This window comes from Chanodichthys erythropterus, chromosome 1 (assembly GCF_024489055.1).
Source record: "Chanodichthys erythropterus isolate Z2021 chromosome 1, ASM2448905v1, whole genome shotgun sequence".
Classification (NCBI taxonomy): Eukaryota; Metazoa; Chordata; class Actinopteri; order Cypriniformes; family Xenocyprididae; genus Chanodichthys; species Chanodichthys erythropterus.
Genome location: NC_090221.1, coordinates 18,338,956 through 18,364,402, shown reverse-complemented (window position 1 = coordinate 18,364,402; position 25,447 = coordinate 18,338,956). Strand labels below are relative to the sequence as shown.

The 25,447-nt window shown below is 38.0% G+C and overlaps 1 protein-coding gene and 1 long non-coding RNA gene across 16 annotated transcripts in view; one reads left to right on the top strand and one right to left on the bottom strand.

The window, feature by feature from the left end:
* Positions 1-5,128, top strand: part of rapgef2b (Rap guanine nucleotide exchange factor 2b) — a 136,636-nt gene extending 131,508 nt beyond the window's left edge. For all 13 annotated transcript variants that reach the window (XM_067388880.1, XM_067388877.1, XM_067388873.1 and 10 more), the window contains one exon: positions 2,806-5,128. Coding sequence is in view for 2 of the 13 variants with exons in the window: in XM_067388882.1 (XP_067244983.1) it covers positions 2,806-2,831 (26 nt within the window). In the remaining 11 variants the exon portion in view is untranslated. The remainder of the gene's footprint in view (positions 1-2,805) is intronic.
* Positions 5,129-6,926: 1,798 nt separating this feature from the next.
* Positions 6,927-25,447, bottom strand: part of LOC137017407 (uncharacterized) — a 30,504-nt gene continuing 11,983 nt past the window's right edge. Inside the window, exons 3-8 of one of the 3 annotated variants that reach the window (XR_010894598.1) lie at positions 21,146-21,240; positions 9,360-9,460; positions 8,862-8,941; positions 8,285-8,411; positions 7,863-7,974; positions 6,927-7,331 (exon numbers count right to left, since the gene is read on the bottom strand). This is a non-coding gene — a long non-coding RNA (uncharacterized lncRNA). Of the gene's footprint in view, positions 7,332-7,862; positions 7,975-8,284; positions 8,412-8,861; positions 8,942-9,359; positions 9,461-9,876; positions 9,896-14,823; positions 14,907-21,145; positions 21,241-25,447 lie in introns of those variants that run through there. The other 2 variants (XR_010894597.1, XR_010894599.1) reach the window with 2 other exon arrangements.

The window sequence follows — 25,447 nt, the reverse complement described above, 5'->3', positions numbered from 1 at the left end:
TTTTTTTAATGAGTATTTCCTGTCCTGTCATGTTTGTCTTTGGTATGGTACGGCCAGAGCATATTTTATTTCCTTATTATATTTAGTTGTCCGTCTATGACTTTGTTCCAAACCCAAGTGCATTTCCTATAGACAGCTTTATTAGATGTCAAAGATTATGCTGCTTTACATTTTGGCCGAAATCAAAGGCAGTTATACATGTAATCTTTGTAGGCAAGGTAATCCCATAATGCATGTTCTCCCAAGATTGTGTAGTTGAGCAAATCATAGATTAGTAATTTATCATATAGTACATTTGTGTGTATATTGGAAGTATATCCAGTATGTATGCCGTCTTGGAAGAAAATTTTATAGCTATATAATTAAACAGGGTTAGAGAAGTCACTTGTTAGTGAGTGATTGTTAATGTGTTGCCACCTATGTTAAAGGGTTAGTTCACCCAAAAATTAAAATTCTGTCATTAATTACTCACCCTCATGTCGTTCCACACTCGTAAGACCTTTGTTCACCTTCAGAACACAAATTAGGATATTTTTGAAAAAAATCCAATAGCTCAGTGAGGCCTCCATTGTCAGCAAGATAATTAATACTTTCAGATGCCCAGAAAGCTACAAAAGACATACACTATATTGCCAAAAGTTTTGGGACGCCTGACTTTACATGAACATTTAATTTAATGACATCCCATTCTTAATCCGTAGGGTTTAATATAGAGTTGGTCCACCCTTTGCAACTATAACAGTTTCAACTCTTCTGAGAAGGCTTTCCACCAGGTTTAGGAGTGTGTTTATGGGAATTTTTGACCATTCTTCTAGAAGCGCATTTGTGAGGTCAGGCAGTGATGTTGGATGAGAAGGCCTGGCTCACAGTCTCCGCTCTAATTCATCCCAAGGGGTTCTGTCGGGTTGAGGTCAGGACTCCAGCCAGTCAAGTTCCTCCACACCAAACTCGCTCATCCATGTCTTTATGGACCTTGCTTTGTGCACTGGTGCACAGTCATGTTGAAACAGGAAGGGGCCATCCCCAAACTGTTCCCACAAAATTGGGAGCATGAAATTGTCCAAAATGTCTTGATATGCTGAAGCATTAAGAGTTCCTTTCACTGGAACTAAGGGGCCAAGCCCAACTCCTGAAAAACAACCCCATACCATGATCCCCCTCCACCAAACTTTACACTTGCCACAAGGGAAGTATCTTTCTCCTGGCAACCACCAAACCCAGACTCATCCATCGGATTGCCAGACAGAGAAGCATGATTTGATTTGAACACGTCTCCACTGCTCTAGAGTCCAGTGGTGGCGTGCTTTACACCACTGCATCCAATGCTTTGCATTGCACTTAGTGATGTAAGGCTTGGATGCAGCTGCTCGGCCATGGAAACCCGTTCCATGAAGCTCTCTACGCACTGTTCTTGAGCTAATCTGAAGGCCACATGAAGTTTGGATGTTTGTAGCTATTGACTCTGCAGAAAGTTTGTGACTTCAGCGCACTGTGCGTCTCAGCATGCGCTGACCCCACTCTGTGATTTTTTTTTTTTTTTTTTTTTTTTTTTCCATGGCTGAGTTGCTGTTTTTCCAAATTGTTTCCACTATGTTATGATAGCACTAACAGTTGACTGTGGAATATTTAGTAGTGAGGAAATTTCACGAATGGACTTATTGCACAGGTGGCAACCTATCACGGTACCATGCTTAAATTCACTGAGTTCCTGAGAGCGACCCATTCTTTCACAAATGTTTGTAGAAGCAGTCTGCTTGCCTAGGTGCTTGATTTTATACACCTGTGGCCATGGAAGTGATTGGAACACCTGATTTCAATTATTTTGGAAGGTTGTCCTAATATTTTTGGCAATAATAGTGTATTCAAAACAGTTCATGTGAAGTTCATCAAACTGCCAAAGTCACGCCCCCCAGTGTTGGACCACTGAAATTTCAAAACACTTTTATTGAAGACGCTCCAAACCACTGATTCGAAACAAAAGATTCGTAAAGCTTTGAAGCTTCATGAAACAGTGTTTTGAAATCGCCCATCACTAGATATTGTTGAATAAAGTCGTTATTTTGTGGGGGGGGTTGGCGCACAAAAAGTATTCTCATGACTTTAAAACATTAAAGTTGAACCACTGTAATCACATGAACTGTTTTAAATACGTCTTTAGTAGCTTTCTGGGCATTGAAAGTGTTAATTGTCTTGCTGGCAATGCAGGCCTCACTGAGCCATCGGATTTTATAAAAAAAATATCTTATTTTTTTTGTTCTGAAGATGAACGAAGGCCTTACGGGTGTGGAACGGCATGAGTGTCAGTAATTAATGACAGAATTTACATTTTTGTGTAAACTAACCCTTTAAGCATTTCAAATCAGTCACCATTTGAGTTGCTCAAATACTTTTCACATTTTGTTGGTCTGAGCCCCAAACCCAGTCCACTTGCAAACTCTACTTTTTTTTTTTTTTTTTTTTTTTTTTTTTAAGCATTGCATTATTTAGTTACAAACAATGGCATGCTTACAACATAAACATGAGTATCCCTGTGTGTACTAGTGGCAGCTGTTGCCATATAGCAATTCAGGTGAAGATGCTTATACTACCAAAATTTAACATGCACAGAACTGCATTAGCATCTGTTTCCTGCAAATGCAATGCAAGAGATGTGACACCAAAGGTAGTTTCTGTGGAGATAAAGAGAAATGCACATTATATGTCATCAATAACGGTTCACTTTCACATGTCACTAGGGTTTGGAACAGAGCCTATGTATAAGAGACTGTCCATGATGCTCACAGAGTTTCTCTCTTGTTCCTCCAGAGGATGAACAGGTGTCTGCTGTTTGAATGGGGATGACACTGGCTTTTATACGGTTGCTGCATTGACTGATGGCCCATATCAGGCCTCCACAGGTCGGTCAGACAGACAGCCAGACCATCCAGTCTACATCTTGCCGGCACTGCCTCTCTCCCTCCTCAATGATGGATTCATCTCCCTGCCCTGCCTTAATGCATCATGGGGGTTTGATGCCCTGCATGCTAAAAATACTGTGAAGAAAGGAGGCGAGCAAAAAATAACTTATTTGGCACTTTGGAGAATGGAAATATGAACTGAACTGAAACTCAAACACAGCGCTTTGACATTCACACACAAGAAACAAACTACTGTTAACGGTTGTCTTCAGACAATTTCCTCTCTTTCCTTCTGCTTAAAGGTCACTCTAACGTGTTTAGTAGTTCCTCTCAGCACTTTTTAAACTGTTTTTAAGGTGTAAACTGATGCACACAATCGACGTTTCATTCTCCTAATTCTGGAAATGCAGTTTGGATGGCGAAGAAGGCTTGACTACAACTTATCACCCCACCTGTTCACATCAGTTCAGACGACAACACTCATATCTGTATGGTATAGCGTTACAGTATTATATATTTGCAGGAGCACGGCTTGAAGGACACCTCTTCTACTAGAGAACGACATCACGATGGAGTTCGCATTGACTCTTGACATACGTAGCACACCGATTTTATAAGGAAGGTGCTTTGTGAGAGGAAACGATGCTAAGTGAAGCTTTAGTTGGATGTTTTTATTGGTTCTTGGCCTTAATGTGTTTGAAAGCCCTAAGAAAGTATGAATGGTTTGGTCAAAGCTCATAACAAACATGATACAGAAATATGGGGCCGAACAAATCTACATCTGTGAGCAATCCAGCCGCCAAAGTCCATTAAAAGTGAACCAGTTCAGTTGCAGTAAGCTTTTAGTGATGGAGAGGAACTGTACACATTCATCTTCGATAGTTTTACCAGTTCAGCACCTCCTAAAAGCGATTTAAAGCAGTCTTCAATATGTGTCACAACATCAAGCGCCCCCTGTTGGTGTAGGTGAGAACTGAAGGCTACTCAGGCAAATAGGGTCGTCCTATTCGGGTGCTACTTCCTTCCTCTCATTAAGTGATGCCATTAAGGAGGTGTGTGGAAAACGGTGGTTTCTGTGTTAAGTTTTTCTTTATGAGGACTCAAGTCGTGCATGTTTCTCCTGGAGTGGGCTGTGATCTAAATACCACTGCTGCACAACAGCTTCCACAATCGCTCACAGGAACTCAACTGAAACATGCTTTTGAGACTCCAGTGGGCCGGGAACACGCAAATCCACCTGAAGTCTGCCACTTAGAGCAGAACTGAACCGGTGGGAGCACGTCACTTTTATTCTTTCATTTTAATCACTGAGTTAAGCTGATCACATTGATCAGTAGTTAGAAACAATAGACTTGAGAAGAAAAAAAAAGAAGTTTGCAGTGTTTTCCACTGTAACCTGTAACATCACTACTTCAGTGTTTCTTTCTCTAGTTGCCTGTTTGTTTGTTTGTTTGTTTGTAGATTTTTGTTTGTTTGTTTGTTTGTTTGGCTCCCACACGTTTTTTTTTTTTTTTTTTTTTTTTGTAATGGTTGCGGATACAGTTGTTAATAACAACACATTTGTAACAGTAAATATATGAACCATCTGCTTCCACTTAATTTTTTTTAGTAAATATTCACGTTTTGGCAAGCCAAAATGAGTCGCTTGTTTTGCAAAATAAGTTGCACAAATTGTACAAGCATAAATACAACAAGGTAAATAGTAGTAGGTAGCTGTTCTGCTACTCTGTTCGATATGTGATGTCAAGTGAGACGTGTACATTTAGCTGGTGAAGATTCTCTTTTTTTTTTTTGACTACTTTTACCTGTACGTCTTTTACAAAGACAATTGGTGGAGTATGTATTTGTTCTTATTTTTTGTCTTTCTTTTTGTTTTGTATTTTTAATACAATAATTGTAAATATTGGTTATATTTTTGTTGAATTGTAGAAATGTATGATGTTTATGCCTCAACATCCAGTTTATATGAAGCTGGGAATCAATAAATTCGACAAAAATGAATCAACTTAGTTTTTAAATGCTTATTATTATTATTATTATTATTATTAATTATTATTATTATTATTATTATTATTATTGCTCTTCTTTTGTTCTGTTGATCCTGCATTGTTTTCAAACATTGTTTTAAATGACCTCTGGCACCATCTAGTGTTTGCACAAGAGAAAACATGGAAGTAACTTGAAATGTGTATCTCATACTTTTCTAACTGACAAATGTATGTTGGGGTTAATAAAAGACATCCATATCTATCTGCTGTTCAACACTCTTTGATTTTTCAGTGTTTCTTCTGAGATTTGAAAAGCTGAACAGGATGAGCTGGGTAATTCCACGTTATTGAGCATAATGCACAGTAAAAACTGAACTGTTGTAGCATACTGTATCACAGTATCATATTATAGATACACTGGCTGAAGGTGAAAATCTTCCTCCCAAGATGACCAACCACATTATTTGGCAGATGTTTTAGGATTTTGTGCATCGTTTTGGTTAGTCCAGGTAAGGTAAGGTTTTCACAAGTGTGTTATTGGCAAAAAATAAGCAACAATGCCTTAGCAAGCATACTAAATATGCAGTTATAATTTATAAGTTTTAATTTTAGTTATAATTTTAATGTGTAAATATTATTTAAATTAAGAAATTATATTTAAGGTTAGAAAAACTTAAATGTAAATTAAAAGCACAATATATGTAAGATTTGTGGATTAAAATATCCAAAAAAAACACTAGAACAATGTTATATATTTTGTTGACTTGTGACATTATCCCAGATGTTTCCAAGAATGTTTAAATCCAGAGAAATAAGCTATTTTATTAAGTTAAATTTTAACCAGGATACAGGCCTGTTCATGCATCGCCTATCAATGACATCATACCCATGTTACCCTCATTTTTTATTTTGTAGAAACCATGTAAACCAAAGATGCTTTATAATATATTATGTTTTAATAGACTAGGGAACAGCTGTTTGGATACATTTATAGACAGAAAACCTTTCTTTTCAACTGAAGAAAGAAGAACTGGACATCTTGGATGACATGGGGGTGAGTAAATTATCAGGAAATTTTTAATTGAAAGTGATCTAATCCTTTAAGTAGCTTTTTAAATGTGCCTTATGAAGAAAAAAAACATTACTGGTGTGTATCTTGAGTCAAAACAATGGCACTGGCATATTTTAAGATATTTCAGGTCAAGTGGCTTTCAGTAAAACGGCTTTAACATCCATTTTAGCCTGGGACTAGCTTAAGCCTTTGAGAAACCGGAGGTTATAGTTTCAAAAGCAGATAAATGTTAATCCTGCAAAAAAAAAATCTTAGTTATCATTAATTAAATTTCCTTCATACACCCCAACATCTCCTAAGCATGTGATATTCTCTTGTCTTCTGACAATGAGAAATTTGTTCATGTATTTGTTGCATCTACTTGATTATTGCAATAGCGTTTTTGATGGGTTCCCAAATAGCTCTATTAAACACTTTCAAAGAGTTCAGATTGCAGCTTCATGAATGTTAACTCACAATTAAATGAGAAGTAACATTAGCCTACAACTCCAACACTCAGATCCCTTCACTGCTGCCTGTATCATTCAGAATTGAATTCCAGATCCTCCTATTAGGCCTACTTTTTTATTATTATTGAACATCTCCATGGTACTGCCCCAATGTACCTTTCTAATTTGTTGAATAACAAATTTGTTCACTAGGGCCTCTTCTTGATTTATTTATTTATTTATTTATTTATTTTATTGTTGTATTTCATTTTATTGTATATTGTTATTTTTACGTACAGGTGACACCATGTCAAACCGATACCTGTTTGCATGGAAAATGACTAAGATTGCTGTATGCTGCCAGGCCAGTAGTTGGCGATGTCACTTTGTGAAACACTAGACCAGACACATAATACACATGTACATGGCATCACCGTTTTCAAAGATTCAACAACAACAAAACACTTTCTCTCTTAAGAGCTGTATTTTGATGGCTATTTGTGTCTGCATTTGTGGTGCAACAGATTTTCAGAACAATAAATGAATGCTATTTGATTTATTGAGTTCAGTTGATATTGGTTACATTTGCACTGTATGGGAAATAAAAAACAGCTTTGAAAAAGTTGTTTCGAGCAACATTAACTAGATATACTAATTCGTAGTTTAGAGCAAATGATCCGCATAAGGTTCTAGTTGGTTGAAATGGCCAAATGTAATGTGTGATACTGCAGTTAAAATGTGGAGGGAAAACATGCAGATAATGTAGAATATCAATAATCATGCAACTTAACTTGTCAACGATACCATTAAAACTTGTTTTAAGTAGCTATTAGAAAATCAAGAATGGGCATGATATTTCTGATTTAACATGGGCATGTCAAATCAGATCTGGCACACACAAAAGGTAACTTGTCGGTACATTCTTGGTCATTCCAATTTTTTGCACCTGTTTTGAGAAAGAAAAATAGATGATTTAATTATAAACATATAATGTAATTATGCAGATATTAACCTCATAATGTTTATATTTAGAAAGATAAAGAAAGCCTATTTCATTATTTACTGTAGCTGGTCATTGTAGGTTTACAAATTTCAGAACTGAAGACATTAAAGGGATAGTTCACCCTAAAATGAAAATTCTCTCATCATTTACTCACCCTCAGGTTGTTCCAAACCTGTATACATTCTTTTGTTCTGTTGAACACAAAGGAAGATATTTTAAAGAAATGAGTGGGAAACTGAACAGTTCTGAGGCACCGTTGACTTCCATAGTATTTTTTTCCCTACTATGGAAATCAATGGTATCCCAAAGCGGCCTGGTTACAAACTTTCTTCAAAATATCTTCCTTTGTGTTCAACAGAACAAAGACATTTATACAGGTTTGGAACAACTTTAGGGTGAGTAAATGATGACAGAATTTTCATTTTTGGGTGAACTTTCCCTTTAAATGACATTTCCATCATTCAAAGCAGTTACCTGCATAGTTCGTCTCAATACAGTGCTCAGTTGAACCTGAGTTATTGGGTTCTCCGGGGTTCCAAAGTTTGACATTCATTTTTGACCCATCACTCCAGAACCATGTTCCCTCCTGTGAACAGAAGTGCACAAAGATCACTGTGTTAAGGACAATTATGGGCTCGTGTGAAATAAACACTCTTAGGATCTTAGGATTTTAACATTAACTTTCACTTTAAGTCTTGTTGATTTAATGTTAGACTGTAAAGTATTACATATACACACACATATATATATATATATATATATATATATATATATATATATATATATATATATATATATATATATATATATATATATATATATATATATATATATATATAACAGCACAAACAACAAAAGTTTCAGAAATAAAATAAATAAATAACATAGTAACATACTGAAACAGCATCATAGCCTCCTATCCAGAATGACTTTGAACTTGAGATCAAGCGTTTCATGAAGGTGTTCTCCTCGTTTGTGACTGTGTACAGATGCAAGGTTCCCACCATGGGTCAAGCATATAATCTGTGGAGAAGATGATATGAGGGAAAATAGCTATTAGCCATTATATTAGACTTTTTATTAAGTCTCTTTAACTATGTAATAACATTTAAATGAATCACTTTGAACCCATTTTATATTAAGTCTCTTTAATAAAATTTAAATGAATCATTTGATACAATGCACTTATTGTGTAAAAACATATTTTGACATTGTAGTGGTGTTTAAAAAATACATGCATGTAATTAAATGTTATTAATTTCTGTAATTATATCTAAAATTGCACTGTTGATCCTTCCCTTACCAATTAACCAACCCTTAAACCCAACTATTCTGCCAATCTTTTCCATAACCTTACCCGTATCTGACCTCAGTAGTGGCAAAAGTGTATTGCGATTTAAGTACAAAATAATTAAAAACACCTAATATAAAGTGGGACCAAAACTTTAAATAAATAAAAATTAAGTTCTATACCTCTGCATCCCTCCAGTTCATTGCCTGGTTAAAAACCTTGAAGCATCTTTTTCCATATTGAGTCCACCCACTCTGACAAGCTGTTCCATGGAGATTTGGGTTGTTTTATTGTCAACTTAAGTGATCTTTAATTAATTGCATTGCATATCTATTATAATTTTTAAAGACAAAAATGAGCATCAACTCTTTCTCTATTCACACTAGATGTTCAACTGAGGCATAAAAAAGTGTAACACAATACAAAGATCATACCTTCACAACATGTATTTTTTCAACAATGTATACATTACAAACATATATATTTTGATTTACTGGGCAAAAGTTCATTAAGCGTTATCACTTCTGCAAGAGTGCTTTTGTACTGAATGTTAATCTCAGCCATTGCTAAGTAAAAAAATTAAGAAAAACTGTTTCTCTGCCATTATTGAGGTCATGTAATAAGACACTGAAAGTCAGTTGGTATTTAGCAATGTTCATTATAAGCATGATGTATCTTACCTGAAGCATTCAGAGCAAAGAGAAGACAGAGAGACACACAGACAGTCCAGAACGCCATTGTTTCTCAAAGAACACTGAAATCAGCCAGGAAAAATGAATACCTGAAATAACAATGAAAAAACATTAGACAAAGCATATCTAAAAATGATATCGGTAACACTTTACATTAAGGTTCCCTTTGTAAAGGGTTTATAAAGGTGTTTGTTAATGAGTAATAAGTCATTTACAAATGCATTATAAATCATTAATAATGCAGTTATAACTGCATGAATAAAAAGGCGACTTTAATGCAATACCTGCCAAATAGTGAGCCGTTTTTAACTCACATGTTATAAATGCTTAATAAATGTATTTATTAACATATTTAACTCAAAACCAGATTTCTGGTTTATTTTATGATGCAGCAAAAATTGACTATCATAATTAGACTGAAGGTTGTTGTATTTGTGCTTTCTTATTAATATCTCATGACTGCCACTTGTCTTACTATGTTGCTTACCAGAAGTTTTTGTCTTACCCATGATACTCTCCAAAAAGGTCATGATGCCTCTCCACAGCAGTGTATAAAAACAAAATTATTGTTTTTTAAAGACAAAATTCCAACTTTATTTTGAAAATAAAACAAAAGATAATAACCATAACTTGATTAGATATTAAAGTCTGCGTGAACCGGAAGTTGCAAACGACTCTTCTCCAGTGTTGTGACGTATTTCCAAGTGAAACAGAATATTGAATAGAGGGCAGAGTTTTACTTTAGTGCTCCTCCTTTCCATCTCTCGCACTCCTCCTCTCCATATCTCACTCATAGCAGACGAACGGTTGCAGAAGAGTGGTTTACACGTTTTCAACTCCAAGCCGTCAAACTGACGTTATCAGAGAAGGAACGCCATTCCAGACCAGAAGTAACTTTTCAGATTTTGATTAAAGATTACTGCGGCAAACAAGTTTTTTCTGTGTTTTAACTTGCACGGATTCATTGTTCACCACAAGACCCGTAATATGACCAGTAATAATATTAATGTAAAGTGAAAACCTGTGAACCATTTATTAATGAGTTATGAACATTAACAACCTATGAAAAGGAACCTTAATGTAAAGTGGAAACCCGTGAACCATTTATTAATGAGTTATGAACATTAACAACCTATGAAAGGGAACATTAATGTAAAGTGGAAACCCGTGAACCATTTATTAATGAGTTATGAACATTAACAACCTATGAAAAGGAACCTTAATGTAAAGTGGAAACCCGTGAACCATTTATTAATGAGTTATGAACATTAACAACCTATGAAAGGGAACATTAATGTAAAGTGGAAACCCGTGAACCATTTATTAATGAGTTATGAACATTAACAACCTATGAAAAGGAACCTTAATGTAAAGTGGAAACCTGTTAACCATTTATTAATGAGTTATGAACATTAACAACCTATGAAAAGGAACCTTAATGTAAAGTGGAAACCTGTTAACCATTTATTAATGAGTTATGAACATTAACAACCTATGAAAAGGAACCTTAATGTAAAGTGAAAACCTGTTAACCATTTATTAATGAGTTATGAACATTAACAACCTATGAAAAGGAACCTTAATGTAAAGTGAAAACCTGTTAACCATTTATTAATGAGTTATGAACATTAACAACCTATGAAAAGGAACCTTAATGTAAAGTGAAAACCTGTGAACCATTTATTAATGAGTTACGAATATTAATAACCTGTGAAAGTGAACCTTAATGTAGTGTGCATCGTGTTTATTAAAGCAGACGCAGATCTCTTTTGTTTTTTTCCTGGTGACATATTTTATTGTTGAAATATTAATAAGCAATTAATAATTATTCTTGATACCATGATAAAGGATACTGTAATTTTTGGGAGTGCCAGAGCGGTTATTTATTTAATATAAAAGCTAACACCGCGAATAAACATATAATATACAAACTAACACAGCGATTATAATATAAACACTTGAAAAACATAGTCTGCAATGTCACTTCAGTTAGCTTACCCATCAAATCAGTAACTTTAAACACAAATTTTACTTTAGAGCATGCCCTGGTAACTGCATGACTTCTTCTCATGATAGTGGCAAGGCTTTATTGGATGCTCACTAGCGCCAACTCCTGTCACACGCCAGAACACGCATGCTTAGTGATGTAACCCTGAAAGAGTATATAAGTATACAGAGTATATAAGTATATAAAGAGTATATATAAAGAGTATATATTAGTATAGCCTAATATATTATTGTCATGTCTAGTTTTCTATAACTTTCTTCATAATAAAAAAAATGCTTCATCTGAATCCTGCTCCCTGACTGCTCTTTACACCAAATGTGACAATAATGTATAATGAGCAATGCATTCTTCTTCTATTTATAATTATTATTATTATTATTATTATACGCAGTAGTAGTAGGCTATATACTTTATTATTCTCTTTCGGGTTCTCATCACTATGCGTGTTGATTCTGGCGTGTGACAGGAGTTGGCGCTAGTGAGCATTCAATAAAGCCTTGCCACTTTTGAGAAGAAGTTACACAGTACTGTTCCAACATGCGTTGAAGGGAATTTGTGTTTACTGATTTGATGGGTAAGCTAACTGTGGTGAAATCGCAGACTTTGTTTTTCTAGTGTTTATATTATATTAGTAATCGCTGTGTTAGTTTGTAGTTATCTTAAACAAATAACCGCTCCGGCGCACCCGCGCATGTACTGTACGGATGACCAAAGCCAAATAACGTACTCAAGTTACAGTGGCCTTTATCATATCAGAAATATCTATTAAATGCATATTAATATGCTGCTAATGTTCTGTAATGGTGCATTAGGTCATTGATTTAATGGTTTACACAACTGTTAATTTAAAAAAATACATATTTAGGTGCCTTTATTCAGCTTGTATCAAATATGTTTGGCTTATAGGTGTGATGTTTATTATCTTTTCTGAATACTTGATTGTTTCTCTGAATGTTTTAATTTAAGTTTACCTGCATAAGCCACTTTTCATGAGAAGTCATGCTCTGTAACTTTGTGCTGTAAAAGATTTTTTATTTTTTTCAAGTTTAAAGTTGTGTTTACTGAGACATTCATCAAAAATAAAATATTTCATCTGAAAAAGATATTATCTTCTGTGTACATTAATAATTAATAAATACATGATTAACGTGTGTTCACACTACATTAAGGTTCACTTTAATAGGTAATTAATGTTTATAACTCACTAAATGAGTTCCACTTTACATTAAGGTTTCTTTTCATAGGTTGTTAATGTTCATAACTCATTAATAAATGGTTAACAGGTTTCCACTTTACATTAAGGTTCCTTTTCATAGGTTGTTAATGTTCATAACTGATTAATAAATGGTTCACGGGTTTCCACTTTACATTAAGGTTCCTTTTCATAGGTTGTTAATGTTCATAACTCATTAATACATGATTAACGTGTGTTCACACTACATTAAGGTTCACTTTAATAGGTAATTAATGTTTATAACTCATTAAATGAGTTCCACTTTACATTAAGGTTTCTTTTCATAGGTTGTTAATGTTCATAACTGATTAATAAATGGTTCACGGGTTTCCACTTTACATTAAGGTTCCTTTTCATAGGTTGTTAATGTTCATAACTGATTAATAAATGGTTCACAGGTTTCCACTTTACATTAAGGTTCCTTTTCATAGGTTGTTAATGTTCATAACTCATTAATAAATGGTTCGCAGGTTTTCACTTTACATTAAGGTTCCTTTTCATAGGTTGTTAATGTTCATAACTCATTAATAAATGGTTCACGGGTTTCCACTTTACATTAAGGTTCCTTTTCATAGGTTGTTAATGTTCATAACTCATTAATAAATGGTTCACGGGTTTCCACTTTACATTAAGGTTCCTTTTCATAGGTTGTTAATGTTCATAACTCATTAATAAATGGTTCACAGGTTTTCACTTTACATTAAGGTTCCTTTTCATAGGTTGTTAATGTTCATAACTCATTAATAAATGGTTCGCAGGTTTTCACTTTACATTAAGGTTCCTTTTCATAGGTTGTTAATGTTCATAACTGATTAATAAATGGTTCACGGGTTTCCACTTTACATTAAGGTTCCTTTTCATAGGCTGTTAATGTTCATAACTCATTAATACATGATTAACGTGTGTTCACACTACATTAAGGTTCACTTTAATAGGTAATTAATGTTTATAACTCATTAAATGAGTTCCACTTTACATTAAGGTTTCTTTTCATAGGTTGTTAATGTTCATAACTGATTAAAAAATGGTTAACAGGTTTCCACTTTACATTAAGGTTCCTTTTCATAGGTTGTTAATGTTCATAACTGATTAATAAATGGTTAACAGGTTTCCACTTTACATTAAGGTTCCTTTTCATAGGTTGTTAATGTTCATAACTGATTAATAAATGGTTCACAGGTTTCCACTTTACATTAAGGTTCCTTTTCATAGGTTGTTAATGTTCATAACTGATTAATAAATGGTTCACAGGTTTTCACTTTACATTTAAGGTTCCTTTTCATAGGTTGTTAATGTTCATAACTCATTAATAAATGGTTCGCAGGTTTTCACTTTACATTAAGGTTCCTTTTCATAGGTTGTTAATGTTCATAACTCATTAATAAATGGTTAACAGGTTTCCACTTTACATTAAGGTTCCTTTTCATAGGTTGTTAATGTTCATAACTCATTAATAAATGGTTAACAGGTTTCCACTTTACATTAAGGTTCCTTTTCATAGGTTGTTAATGTTCATAACTCATTAATAAACGAGAGATGGAAAGGAGGAGCACTAAAGTAAAACTCTGCCCTCTATTCAATATTCTGTTTCACTTGGAAATACGTCACAACACTGGAGAAGAGTCGTTTGCAACTTCCGGTTCACGCAGACTTTAATATCTAATCAAGTTATGGTTATTATCTTTTGTTTTATTTTCAAAATAAAGTTGGAATTTTGTCTTTAAAAAACAATAATTTTGTTTTTATACACTGCTGTGGAGAGGCATCATGACCTTTTTGGAGAGTATCATGGGTAAGACAAAAACTTCTGGTAAGCAACATAGTAAGACAAGTGGCAGTCATGAGATATTAATAAGAAAGCACAAATACAACAACCTTCAGTCTAATTATGATAGTCAATTTTTGCTGCATCATAAAATAAACCAGAAATCTGGTTTTGAGTTAAATATGTTAATAAATACATTTATTAAGCATTTATAACATGTGAGTTAAAAACGGCTCACTATTTGGCAGGTATTGCATTAAAGTCGCCTTTTTATTCATGCAGTTATAACTGCATTATTAATGATTTATAATGCATTTGTAAATGACTTATTACTCATTAACAAACACCTTTATAAACCCTTTACAAAGGGAACCTTAATGTAAAGTGTTACCATGATATCTAATATTATATTGTTACTGTAATTGACAAGTTTAGTGACACTAACAGAAAGCTTGCTGTTTTTGTCTGTGTCTCAATGCAGAAGTTTGAGTTTTTATATAGTAGATCAACATGTTTTTTCAAACACCAATCAATTACAAATATCAAGCTGAATCATTTATCAGTGGATCATCAAGCTACACAACAACCCCACACCCAAGATTGCAATCTTATGTTTTGCAAAGTTGCATGATGATGAAGATTTTAAAGTTTTAAAGGCCTTTTCACACCAAGGATGACAACTATAATGATTAAGATTATAGTTCCAAAAACTCAAAAAAATCATTCTAAATATGAAAGAATCCACACTACAAGTATAACGATAATAGCAGAGAGGGAAGATATCGATGGAATCACTTTCAGAATGTTTTTTTTTTTTTCCAGTTGAATGATAAAAACATTGAGAGCAGATCAGAATCCATCCTGTTTTAAAGAGCTCGATCATTTAAATTAAAATAAGACAAACTGCAGCACGCGCTTGTAAACAGAACAATATCGTCCGCTGGTGTGGACGGTAATATTATCGTTATAGTTATCTTTATAGGTATTGCTCTTGGTGTGAACAGGCCTTTAAAGCTCAATGAATTATATGAACAGTCAATTGCAATTATTGTAAAACACATTTTCTTCTCAGCGGGTCTCCTGCCGCCATCCGGCGCGCTCTCTCTACATCCTCCCGCGGTTACAGTAACCGCTCTCAAGCACATTTCCAGCGGTTTTCACCGATTTGAGCACCGGCCCTCACCGTCAGAGCCTCCCAATCGCCGTTTTCACGGCGCACGGCATTTCTAAATGCCACACCACTCCTGTGGTATGTGCAGAGCCCCTCTGCACGAAGAAGACGGGCACAACGAGTGCGTGGGATGTCTGGGCAAGTCTCACGCGGATAACGCGCTCTTTGGCGGCTCATGCTCGCACTGCGAGTCTATGAGTCTCGCGTCTCTGCGCTCACGGGCCGCCTTCTTCAAACAGGAAGACCCCGCCGCTCGCGCCCTCCCGTCCCCCTCTCCTGTGAGGAAGAGACGGCGGGGCAGAGCGGTTCAGCGCATGGAGATGGGCGAGCCCACGTCGGCTCAGCACCCGCGTGCCTCGCCCTCTCCCAGCAGAGAGCAATCCCCCGTCTTGTTCTCCCGCCCTGACCAGCGTCCCTCAGCAGATGCGAGCGACCTCATCTCATTTGGCGGATCCGACGAAGAGCCCCTCTTCGACTCTGTGTCTATAGCAGCCTCTGAGCCAGAAGCCTGGGTTGGCGAGTCGGACGACCCCGCCCCCCTGCCTTCCTTGGAGCCCGTCGACCACGGTACGGGCATGGACACCGAGCTCTTCCGTGTCCTGTCCAAGGCCATCGAAGACCTCGACCTCAACTGGGCCCCACCAGAGGAGCAATCGCGGAGCCGCCTGGACGAGTGGTTCCTCCCAGGTCGTCGTCAGGCCCCTCGCCAGCGCTCCGCTCCCTTCTTCCCAGAAGTCCACGAGGAGCTCACAAAGTCGTGGCGCGCCCCTTACTCTGCCCGCCTGCATACTTCGCACCGCTCAGCCCTAACCTCTGTGGACGGCTCGGAAGAAAAGGGCTACGAGCACCTGCCGCCCCTGGATGAAGCAGTGGCCGCTCACCTCTGTCCTCCCGCGGCTGTGGGATGGAAGACGAAGAGAGCCCTCCCGTCCAAACCCTGCAGGACGACCTCCGCCCTGGCAGGAAGGGCCTACGCCTCAGCGGGCCAAGCCGCTTCAGTACTACACTCCATGGCCATCTTCCAAGTATTCCAGGCCAAACTCCTCCGCTCATTGGACGAGTCCGGCACTGATGCGCCTGCTTTTCGGGACCTCCGCAGCGCCACGGATTTAGCCCTGCGGGCCGCGAAAGCCACGGCCAGGCCATTGGCAGATCCATGGCCAGCCTCGTTGTGCTGGAGCGCCACCTGTGGCTAAACCTGATGGAAATTAAGGATCAGGACAAGACGGCCTTCTTGGATGCCCCCGTCTCCCCGTCAGGACTCTTTGGGCCAGCAGTGGAGGGTTTCACGGAGCGCTTCACTGCTGCACAGAAGTCGTCTCAGGCCATGAGACACTTCTTACCCAAGCGCTCGAACTCTGCGTCTGCTTCTAGCCGCCCCAGGCCTGCGCCGGCTCAGCAGACGAAGCCTGCTCCCTCCGCTTCCCAAGCAGTGCCGCCCAAGGAGCACCGCCAGCGCTCGCGCCCTTCTAAGCGCCCATCCTTCCCAGCCCAGGATTGCGCTGGACCCGGCGACTCCGAAGTCATCCTGATCTGCTAAGGAAGAGGACTGGGGCATGTCCTGCCGCGGCCGGACCACCCCAGAAGCTCCTTCGTGCAAATTCCCCTCCGCCTCATTCATTTCTGGGTGCGGGAATAACACAGCCTGCTGTCACAGGGCCCACAAGTAATGTGCCCCCCCCCAACCGCCATTTTCCCGGCGACCCTATTTTTAAATATTTCACAAAAACGCAAATTTCCTCTTCCATCCCTCCCGGTGTCCGGCCCGCCCTCTCTCTCTAATCCTCCCTCTTGCCACACGGGCAGAGGCTTGGAAAGCCATCCCCGGGGTGTCAAGATGGATTCTAAAAGTCGTAATCCAGGGCTACTCGCTCCAGTTCACCAGAAGACCTCAGCAATTTGGAGGGGTCATCCAGACCGTGGTACAAGCGTCCTCCGAGCCGAGGTCTTAACTCTACTCAGAAAAGGGGCTATAGAAACAGTCCCCTTTCCAGAGAGCGAGTCGGGCTTTTACAGCCGCTACTTTCTGGTACCCAAGAAAGACGGCGGTCTCAGACCCATTTTGGACCTCAGGTTGTTGAACCTTTGCCTTATGAAGCGAAAGTTCAAAGTCCTGACGCTGAAACAAATCCTCGCGCAGATTTGCCACGAGGATTGGTTTTGCTCGCTGGATCTGAAAGACGCTTACTTTCACATCCAGATAGCCCCCCATCACAGGCGATTCTTGAGATTCGCATTCGAGGGTGTGGCTTATCAGTACACGGTCCTCCCTTTCGGGCTCTCCCTGGCCCCCTGCACTTTCACGATGTGCATGAATGCGGCTATTTCCCCTCTGAGACAGATGGGAATACGAGTTTTGAATTACCTCGACGACTGGCTCATCCTGGCCAGCTCGCGTTCGGAACTAGAACACCACAGATCCGTGCTCCTCAGCCACTTACAGTGCCTTGGCCTCAGGGTCAACCTAGCCAAGAGCTCACTACTCCCCACTCAACGAATTTTGTTCCTAGGTGCAGTGTTCGACTCGGTCTGCATGACGGCCGTAGTCTCACCAGAGCGCGCTCTGGCCATTCAGCAGCTCGCGGCTTCCGTCAAGAACAAGGCCTACCTCCCTCTGAAGCTCTTCCAGAGGTTGCTAGGGCTCATGGCTTCTGCCTCCTCAGTGCTCCAGCTCGGCCTGCTTTGCATGCGGCCCCTGCAGTTCTGGCTGAAAACCTGGGTCCCTCCTTATGCTTGGCGTCACGGGTGCCTTCGCCTCAAGGTCAATCAGGCCTGTTTGATGGCTCTGAAACCTTGGATGAACCCTACTTGGTTCACTCTAGGAGTACCCTTACAGGCAGTAACATGAAGGACGGTTTTCTCGACAGACGCATCCAACTCAGGTTGGGGCGCCCTGTGCGAGGGCAGCCCGGCTTTCGGCTCGTGGACAAAAAAGGAAAGCCACCTTCACATCAACTGCCTCGAATTATTGGCAGTGATACAAGCCTTCCATTCTCTTCTGACCGATCGCCACGTCCTAGTCCAATCGGACAGTATGAGAGTGGTCTCATATATAAATCGCCAGGGGGGTCTTTCGTCCAGCCGCTTATGCGCTCTGGTGAAATGCCTTCTGGAATGGGCTTCCCCAAGTGTTCGCTCACTCAAAGTGACTCATATACCTGGGAAAAGCAATCTGGGAGCAGACATGCTGTCTCGGAACAACATCCCCTCGGACGGGTGGATGCTCCACCCCCAGACTGTTCAAATCATATGGGAGTTCTTCGGGAAAGCAGAGGTGGACTTCTTTGCCTCAGGAGACAACTCTCATTGCCCAACTTATTTCTCCAAGAAGGACGATGCATTGGCCCACATCTGGCCCAATACCCTTCTTTACGCCTTTCCTCCGATCGCCCTGATCCCTCAGGTCGTCAGACGGATCAGAGAGGACAGACACAAAGTTCTGTTGGTGGCCCCACTCTGGAGGAGCCAGGTTTGGACCTAAGAGCTGTTTCGGCTTTCCACGAAAGCCCCATGGCCAATTCCCCTGAGACGGGATCTCCTCTCTCAGCCGAACAGAACAATCTGGCCAGAGCTTTGGGCTCTACATCTGTGGATCCTCGACAGGAACTGTCTGACCTCCCCAGGAATGTGCTAGATACCATTTCACAGGCAAGTGCTCCGTCCACGAGACGTCTCTACGCCCAGAAGTGGTCGGTCTTTGCTAGCTGGTGTTCCACACGCAGCATAGATTCGGAGGAATGCGAAGTATCTTCCATACTCAAGGTTTATGTAGCAGCCATTGCGGCGTTTCACTCGCCCATTGCTGGACAATCTGTAGGGCGGAACGACTTGATTATTAAGTTTCTGAGGGGTTCTAGGCGATTACATCCTCCTCGTCCCCTCACCGTTCCCCCCTGGGACCTCTCCTTGGTCCTCAGGGCTCTTAAAGGTCCTCCTTTTGAGCCATTAAGTCTAGCAGGCCTCAAGCCCTTAACGTTTAAAACCGCCCTGCTACTTGCATTGGCATCGGTTACGATGGATCGTTGACGCCATAGCCCTTTCTTACTCCTCTGCAGGCGCTACATGCCCCATTGGAGTTAGAGCCCATTCCACTAGAGGCATGGCTTCATCATGGGCCTGGTCCAGTGGAGTCTCTATCAAAGACATTTGTGAGGCGGCCGGCTGGTCCTCGCCGTCCTCTTTCGTCAGATTCTGCCAGTTGGACGTTCCGATCTTGCATGCTCAGGTCCTTTCAGTGTAAAATTGCGCCCCCTTAATATTTCGCTTTTTGCACATCACAAACTCAGGAGTTCTCTCCTCCGTAGTGTAACAGGGTACGACGGCTTCGGCCTTCACTTGTCCTTGGCCCCTTCTGGTGCCTATTCAAGTTCGCCACTTTCTATTTTGTGAAGCTCAACAATCTTTTGCTGCACATCAGAACTATTCTTTGGTTTTATTCATTGTGATGGATGAATAAGAGAATTTGGCCTTTGTGTTTCCTCATATTTATACTCCTGTGGAACAAGAAGTCGTGGCTGGACAATTTCATATTCCTAATCACCCTGGTGTGCTACAAAACATAAATATGAATGGGAATATACTTGAGACATTTGTGTTTTGGAGAAAAACATTTATTTCATATAATGTGATTTTTCCCTCCACTTTCAATTATTTTAAAATGAAAGGTTGAATTTTTTTTAATGAAAGATCAAAAGGGTAAACCATGCGGATTTATTTTTTACAACCATCTTTGATCATATTTGCCAATGATGTCGAAAACTCTGACCACAACTGTACGACGTTGACCAATAATTGACTAAGAATTTCATTAATATATGTAGAAATGTTAAAAGATATACAGATTACTGCATTTCCACACAAAATTCATAAGTTGAGTACACATGTTTCATTATGCAGTTACTTTATCTGGCTTAACAGGCTCATTGCAAAACAACAGAAAGTTATTGATACTGGAAACTAACACAAACACAGCATGAAATCGCAAACGCAGAAAATTATGCAATGGTTTGGCCAATGACAGACCATTTCATGTGCACAAGCATAAACATTTAGAAAATACATTTCAGTATTTCATTATTATTATTTTTTAAAGGCAGTCCTGACTGTCTAGCTGTCTTCTCATTATTATATTGCATGATTTATTGTAAATTGGTAAACTTTTCCACTAAGATCCAACTGATATACAGTCTCTCAACTTCTGCCTTTTATATCCAGAAAATGATTTGAAAAATGTCTATTCAATTCAGAGTTCACTGATAACACTGTGGCTGGCAGATTATGTTAGTAATTTTCTGCTCATCTAAAACATTGTTTCATGTTTGCTTGAAAATATATTCAGAATTAGGTGCTGTGTGGACCTTTGACAAATTTGAACAAAATGTGTTATTTTGAAAATACTTTTTATTGTATTATCTCTATTACACTGCAAGCATTCTCTATTTCTTTATGTGCATGGATGATGAAATTCTGAATTTTCACTTTTGGGTAAATTAGTCATTTAACGGATTTAACTAAAAATATTTACTACTAATAATGTGGTTGAAGTAGAGGTGTGCATTCACAAGTATGTCTGTGTCTGCATCAGCGACCTCAGGACCTTTATGCGATGTGCCAGCTGCTGCTGCTCTCTTGCTCTGCTCCCCACACAGAGGTGACACAGGAACCAAGCCAGAGTCCTCCTGCTCCCTCCAGCTGTAATACACACTCATTAATGACTAAATCACTGTCCTAATTAGCAGCACACTGTCTCATTAATCACTCTTGTGACTGCAGATCCCATTTGTAAACACATGACTGTGTGTTACATGCTTTATTAAAGACATGAACCTTGATAGTTGATATTTAAATCCACATGGAAACCGAAACAAGTCCAACATACAGTAAGTGCAGCCAAGCAATTACATATCCAAATGTGAATCATTTAGTGTCAATTTTAAGTAAAGACTACAGTTTAAATTAAATATTTTTTGGGTTTCTACATTTTTATGATGATATAAACTGAGATTTAAACAGAAATAATAATAATAATAAAACTTTTTTTTTTTTTTTTTTATGCATAAAAGTGGGTAAGTAAAATGATACATATGTATATGCATACAGGTGCTGGTCATATAATTAGAATTTCATCAAAAGGTTGATTTATTTCACTAATTCCATTCAAAAAGTGAAACTTGTATATTATATTCATTCATTACACACAGATTTATATATTTCAAATGTTTATTTCTTTTAATTTTGATGATTATAACTGACAACTAAGGAAAATCCCAAGATCAAAAGGGTAAAAAATGCGGATTTATTTTTTACAGCCATCTTTGATCATATTTGCCAAGGATGTCGAAAACTCTGACCACAACGGTACGACGTTGACCAATAATTGACTAAGAAATTCATTAATATACAGTACAGTCCAAAAGTTTGGAACCACTAAGATTTTTAATGTTTTTAAAAGAAGTTTCATCTGCTCACCAAGGCTACATTTATTTAATTAAAAATACATTAAAAATCAGTAATATTGTTAAATATTATTACAATTTAAAATAACTGTGTACTATTTAAAAATATTTGACAAAGTAATTTATTCCTGTGATACAAAGCTGAATTTTCAGCATCATTACTCTAGTCTTCAGTGTCACATGATCCTTCAGAAATCATTCTAATATGCTGATCTGCTGCTCAATAAACATTTATGATTATTTTCAATGTTGAAAACAGTTGTGTACTTTTTTTTCAGGATTCCTTGATGAATAGAAAGTTCAAAAGAACAGCATTTATCTGAAATACAAAGCTTGTATTTTTATTTTTTTAAAAGAAATTAAAGAAATGAATACTTTTATTCAGCAAGAATGCATTAAATCAATCAAAAGTGGCAGTAAAGACATTTATAATGTTACAAAAGATTAGATTTCAGATAAACACTGTTCTTTTGAACTTTCTATTCATCAAATAATCCTGAAAAAAAATATTGTACACAAATATTTTGTACAATTGTACACATGAAATGTTTCTTGAGCAGCAAATCATCATATTAGAATGATTTCTGAAGGATCATGTGACACTGAAGACTGGAGTAATGATGCTGAAAATTCAGCTTTGATCACAGGAATAAATTACTTTGTCAAATATATTTAAATAGTACACAGTTATTTTAAATTGTAGTAATATTTCACAATATTACTGGTTTTTACTGTATTTTTAATTAAATAAATGTAGCCTTGGTGAGCAGACGAAACTTCTTTTAAAAACATTAAAAATCTTAGTGGTTCCAAACTTTTGGACTGTACTGTATGTAGAAATGTTAAAAGATATACAGATTACTGCATTTCCACACAAAATTCATAAGTTGAATACACATGTTTCATTATGCAGTTACTTTATCTGGCTTAACAGGCTCATTGCAAAACAACAGAAAGTTACTGATACTGGAAACTAACACAAACACAGCATGAAATCGCAAACGCAGAAAATTATGCAATGGTTTGGCCAATGACAGATCATTTCATATAAATTCAGTATCTCAAAAAATTAGAATATTGTGAAAAAGTTCAATAGTAAAGACACCTGGTGCCACACTCTAATCAGCTAATTAACTCAAAAAACCTGTAAAGGCCTTTAAATGGTCTCTCAGTCTAGTTCTGTAGGCTACACAATCATGGGGAAGACTGCTGACTTGACAGTTGTCCAAAAGTCGACCATTGACACCTTACACAAGGAGGGCAAGACACAAAAGGTCATTGCAAAAGAGGCTGGCTGTTCACAGAGCTCTGTGTCCAAGCACATTAATAGAGAGGCGAAGGGAAGGAAAAGATGTGGTAGAAAAAAAGTGTACAAGCAATAGGGATAACTGCACCCTGGAGAAGATTGTGAATCAAAACCCATTCAAAAATGTGCTTCAAGAACCACTACACACAGACATATGCAAGACATGGGTTTCAGCTGTCACATTCCTTGTGTCAAGCCACAACAGACAGTGTCTCGTCTGGGCTAAAGACAAAAAAGATTGGACTGCTGCTGAGTGGTCCAAAGTTATGTTCTCTGATGAAAGTAAATTTTGCATTTCCTTTGGAAATCAGGGTCCCAGAGTCTGGAGGAAGAGAGGAGAGGCACACATTCCATGTTGCTTGAGGTCCAGTGTAAAATTTCCAGTCAGTGATGGTTTGGGGTGCCATGTCATCTGCTGGTGTTCGTCCACTGTGTTTTCTGAGGTCCAAGGTCAACGCAGCCATATATCAGGAAGTTTTAGAGCACTTCATGCTTCCTGCTGCTGACCAACTTTATGGAGATGCAGATTTCATTTTCCAACAGGACTTGGCACCTGCACACAGTGCCAAAGCTACCAGTACCTGGTTTAAGGACCATGGTATCCCTGTTCTTAATTGGCCAGCAAACTCGCCTGAGCTTAACCCCATAGAAAATCAATGGGGTATTGTGAAGAGGAAGATGCAATATGCCAGACCCAACAATGCAGAAGAGCTGAAAGCCACTATAACTAACCTGGGCTCTCATAACACCTGAGCAGTGCCACAGACTGATCGACTCCATGCCACGCCACATTACTGCAGTAATTCAGGCAAAAGGAGCCCCAACTAAGTACTGAGTGCTGTACATGCTCATACTTTTCATGTTCATACTTTTCATTTGGCCAAGATTTCTAAAAATCCTTTCTTTGTATTGGTCTTAAGTAATATTCTAATGTTCTGAGATACTGAATTTGGGATTTTCCTTAGTTGTCAGTTATAATCATCAAAATTAAAAGAAATAAACATTTAAAATATATCAGTCAGTGTCTAATAAATGAATGAATATAATATACAAGTTTCACTTTTTGAACGGAATTAGTGAAATAAATCAACTTTTTAATGATATTCTAATTTAATGATATTCTAAGCACCTGTGTGTATGTGTATATATATATATATATATGAAGAGTTCAGATGCAAAAGCCTCTAAGTGCCATCTGAAATTTTCTTATAAAATGAGCATTTTTATCAAGCTCGTATGTTTAGGTTCAGTAATTTCACTTTAATGTCAAGTAATAGTTCATTTCCATTGCCATTAAAGTGAATTAACTGAAAATAAACATACAAGCTTGATAAAAATGCTCATTTTAGAAGAAAATTTCAGATGGCACTTAGATGGTTTTGCATCTGAACTCTTCATATATATATTGATTATTATGTTTCTAGCATGTTATATGTTTGGCAACGGTTCTTTTAACCCTAAAAGATGGAGTGTGTAGCTTTTCATTTCTTAATGAAAGAACAACCATGTAGGAACACACGTCATGGCCATATTTCAAGATGACAAAGCCAAGATTCATCAGGCTGAAATTGTGAAAGAATGGTTCAGAGAGCATGAAGAATCATTTTTACACATGATTTGATCTTGACCAAATATCAAGGCACCTCTTGATGGAAATAAATGTTGTGATGTTATTTCCATCAAGAGGTACATCAATTTTTGGTCAAGATCTTGTATTGACAATGCAAGAGGTGAGCACTCTGTAAAGTCTCCTCCAGCACATCCCAAAGACTTTCAATGAAATTAAGGTCTGGACTCAGAGGTGCCAAATCATGTGTAGAAATGATTCTTCATGCTCTCTGAACCATTCTTTCACAATTTTAACCACGGTGAATCTTGACATTGTCATTCTGGAATATCGCCATGATGTGTCTTCCTTCATGGTTGTTTAAGAAATGAAAAGCTACACACTCCATCAATTAGGGTTAGAAGAACTGTTGCCAAACATATAACATGCTAAAAAACATAATAATCACTGCAATAATTATCCAGTCATAAACTTTTAAGCATTTGCCTATTCAACAGTGACTTTTTTTGGGCCGGGCAGTATGTATATATTATATATATTTATATATTAGTATTTAATAGGACGGGGGTC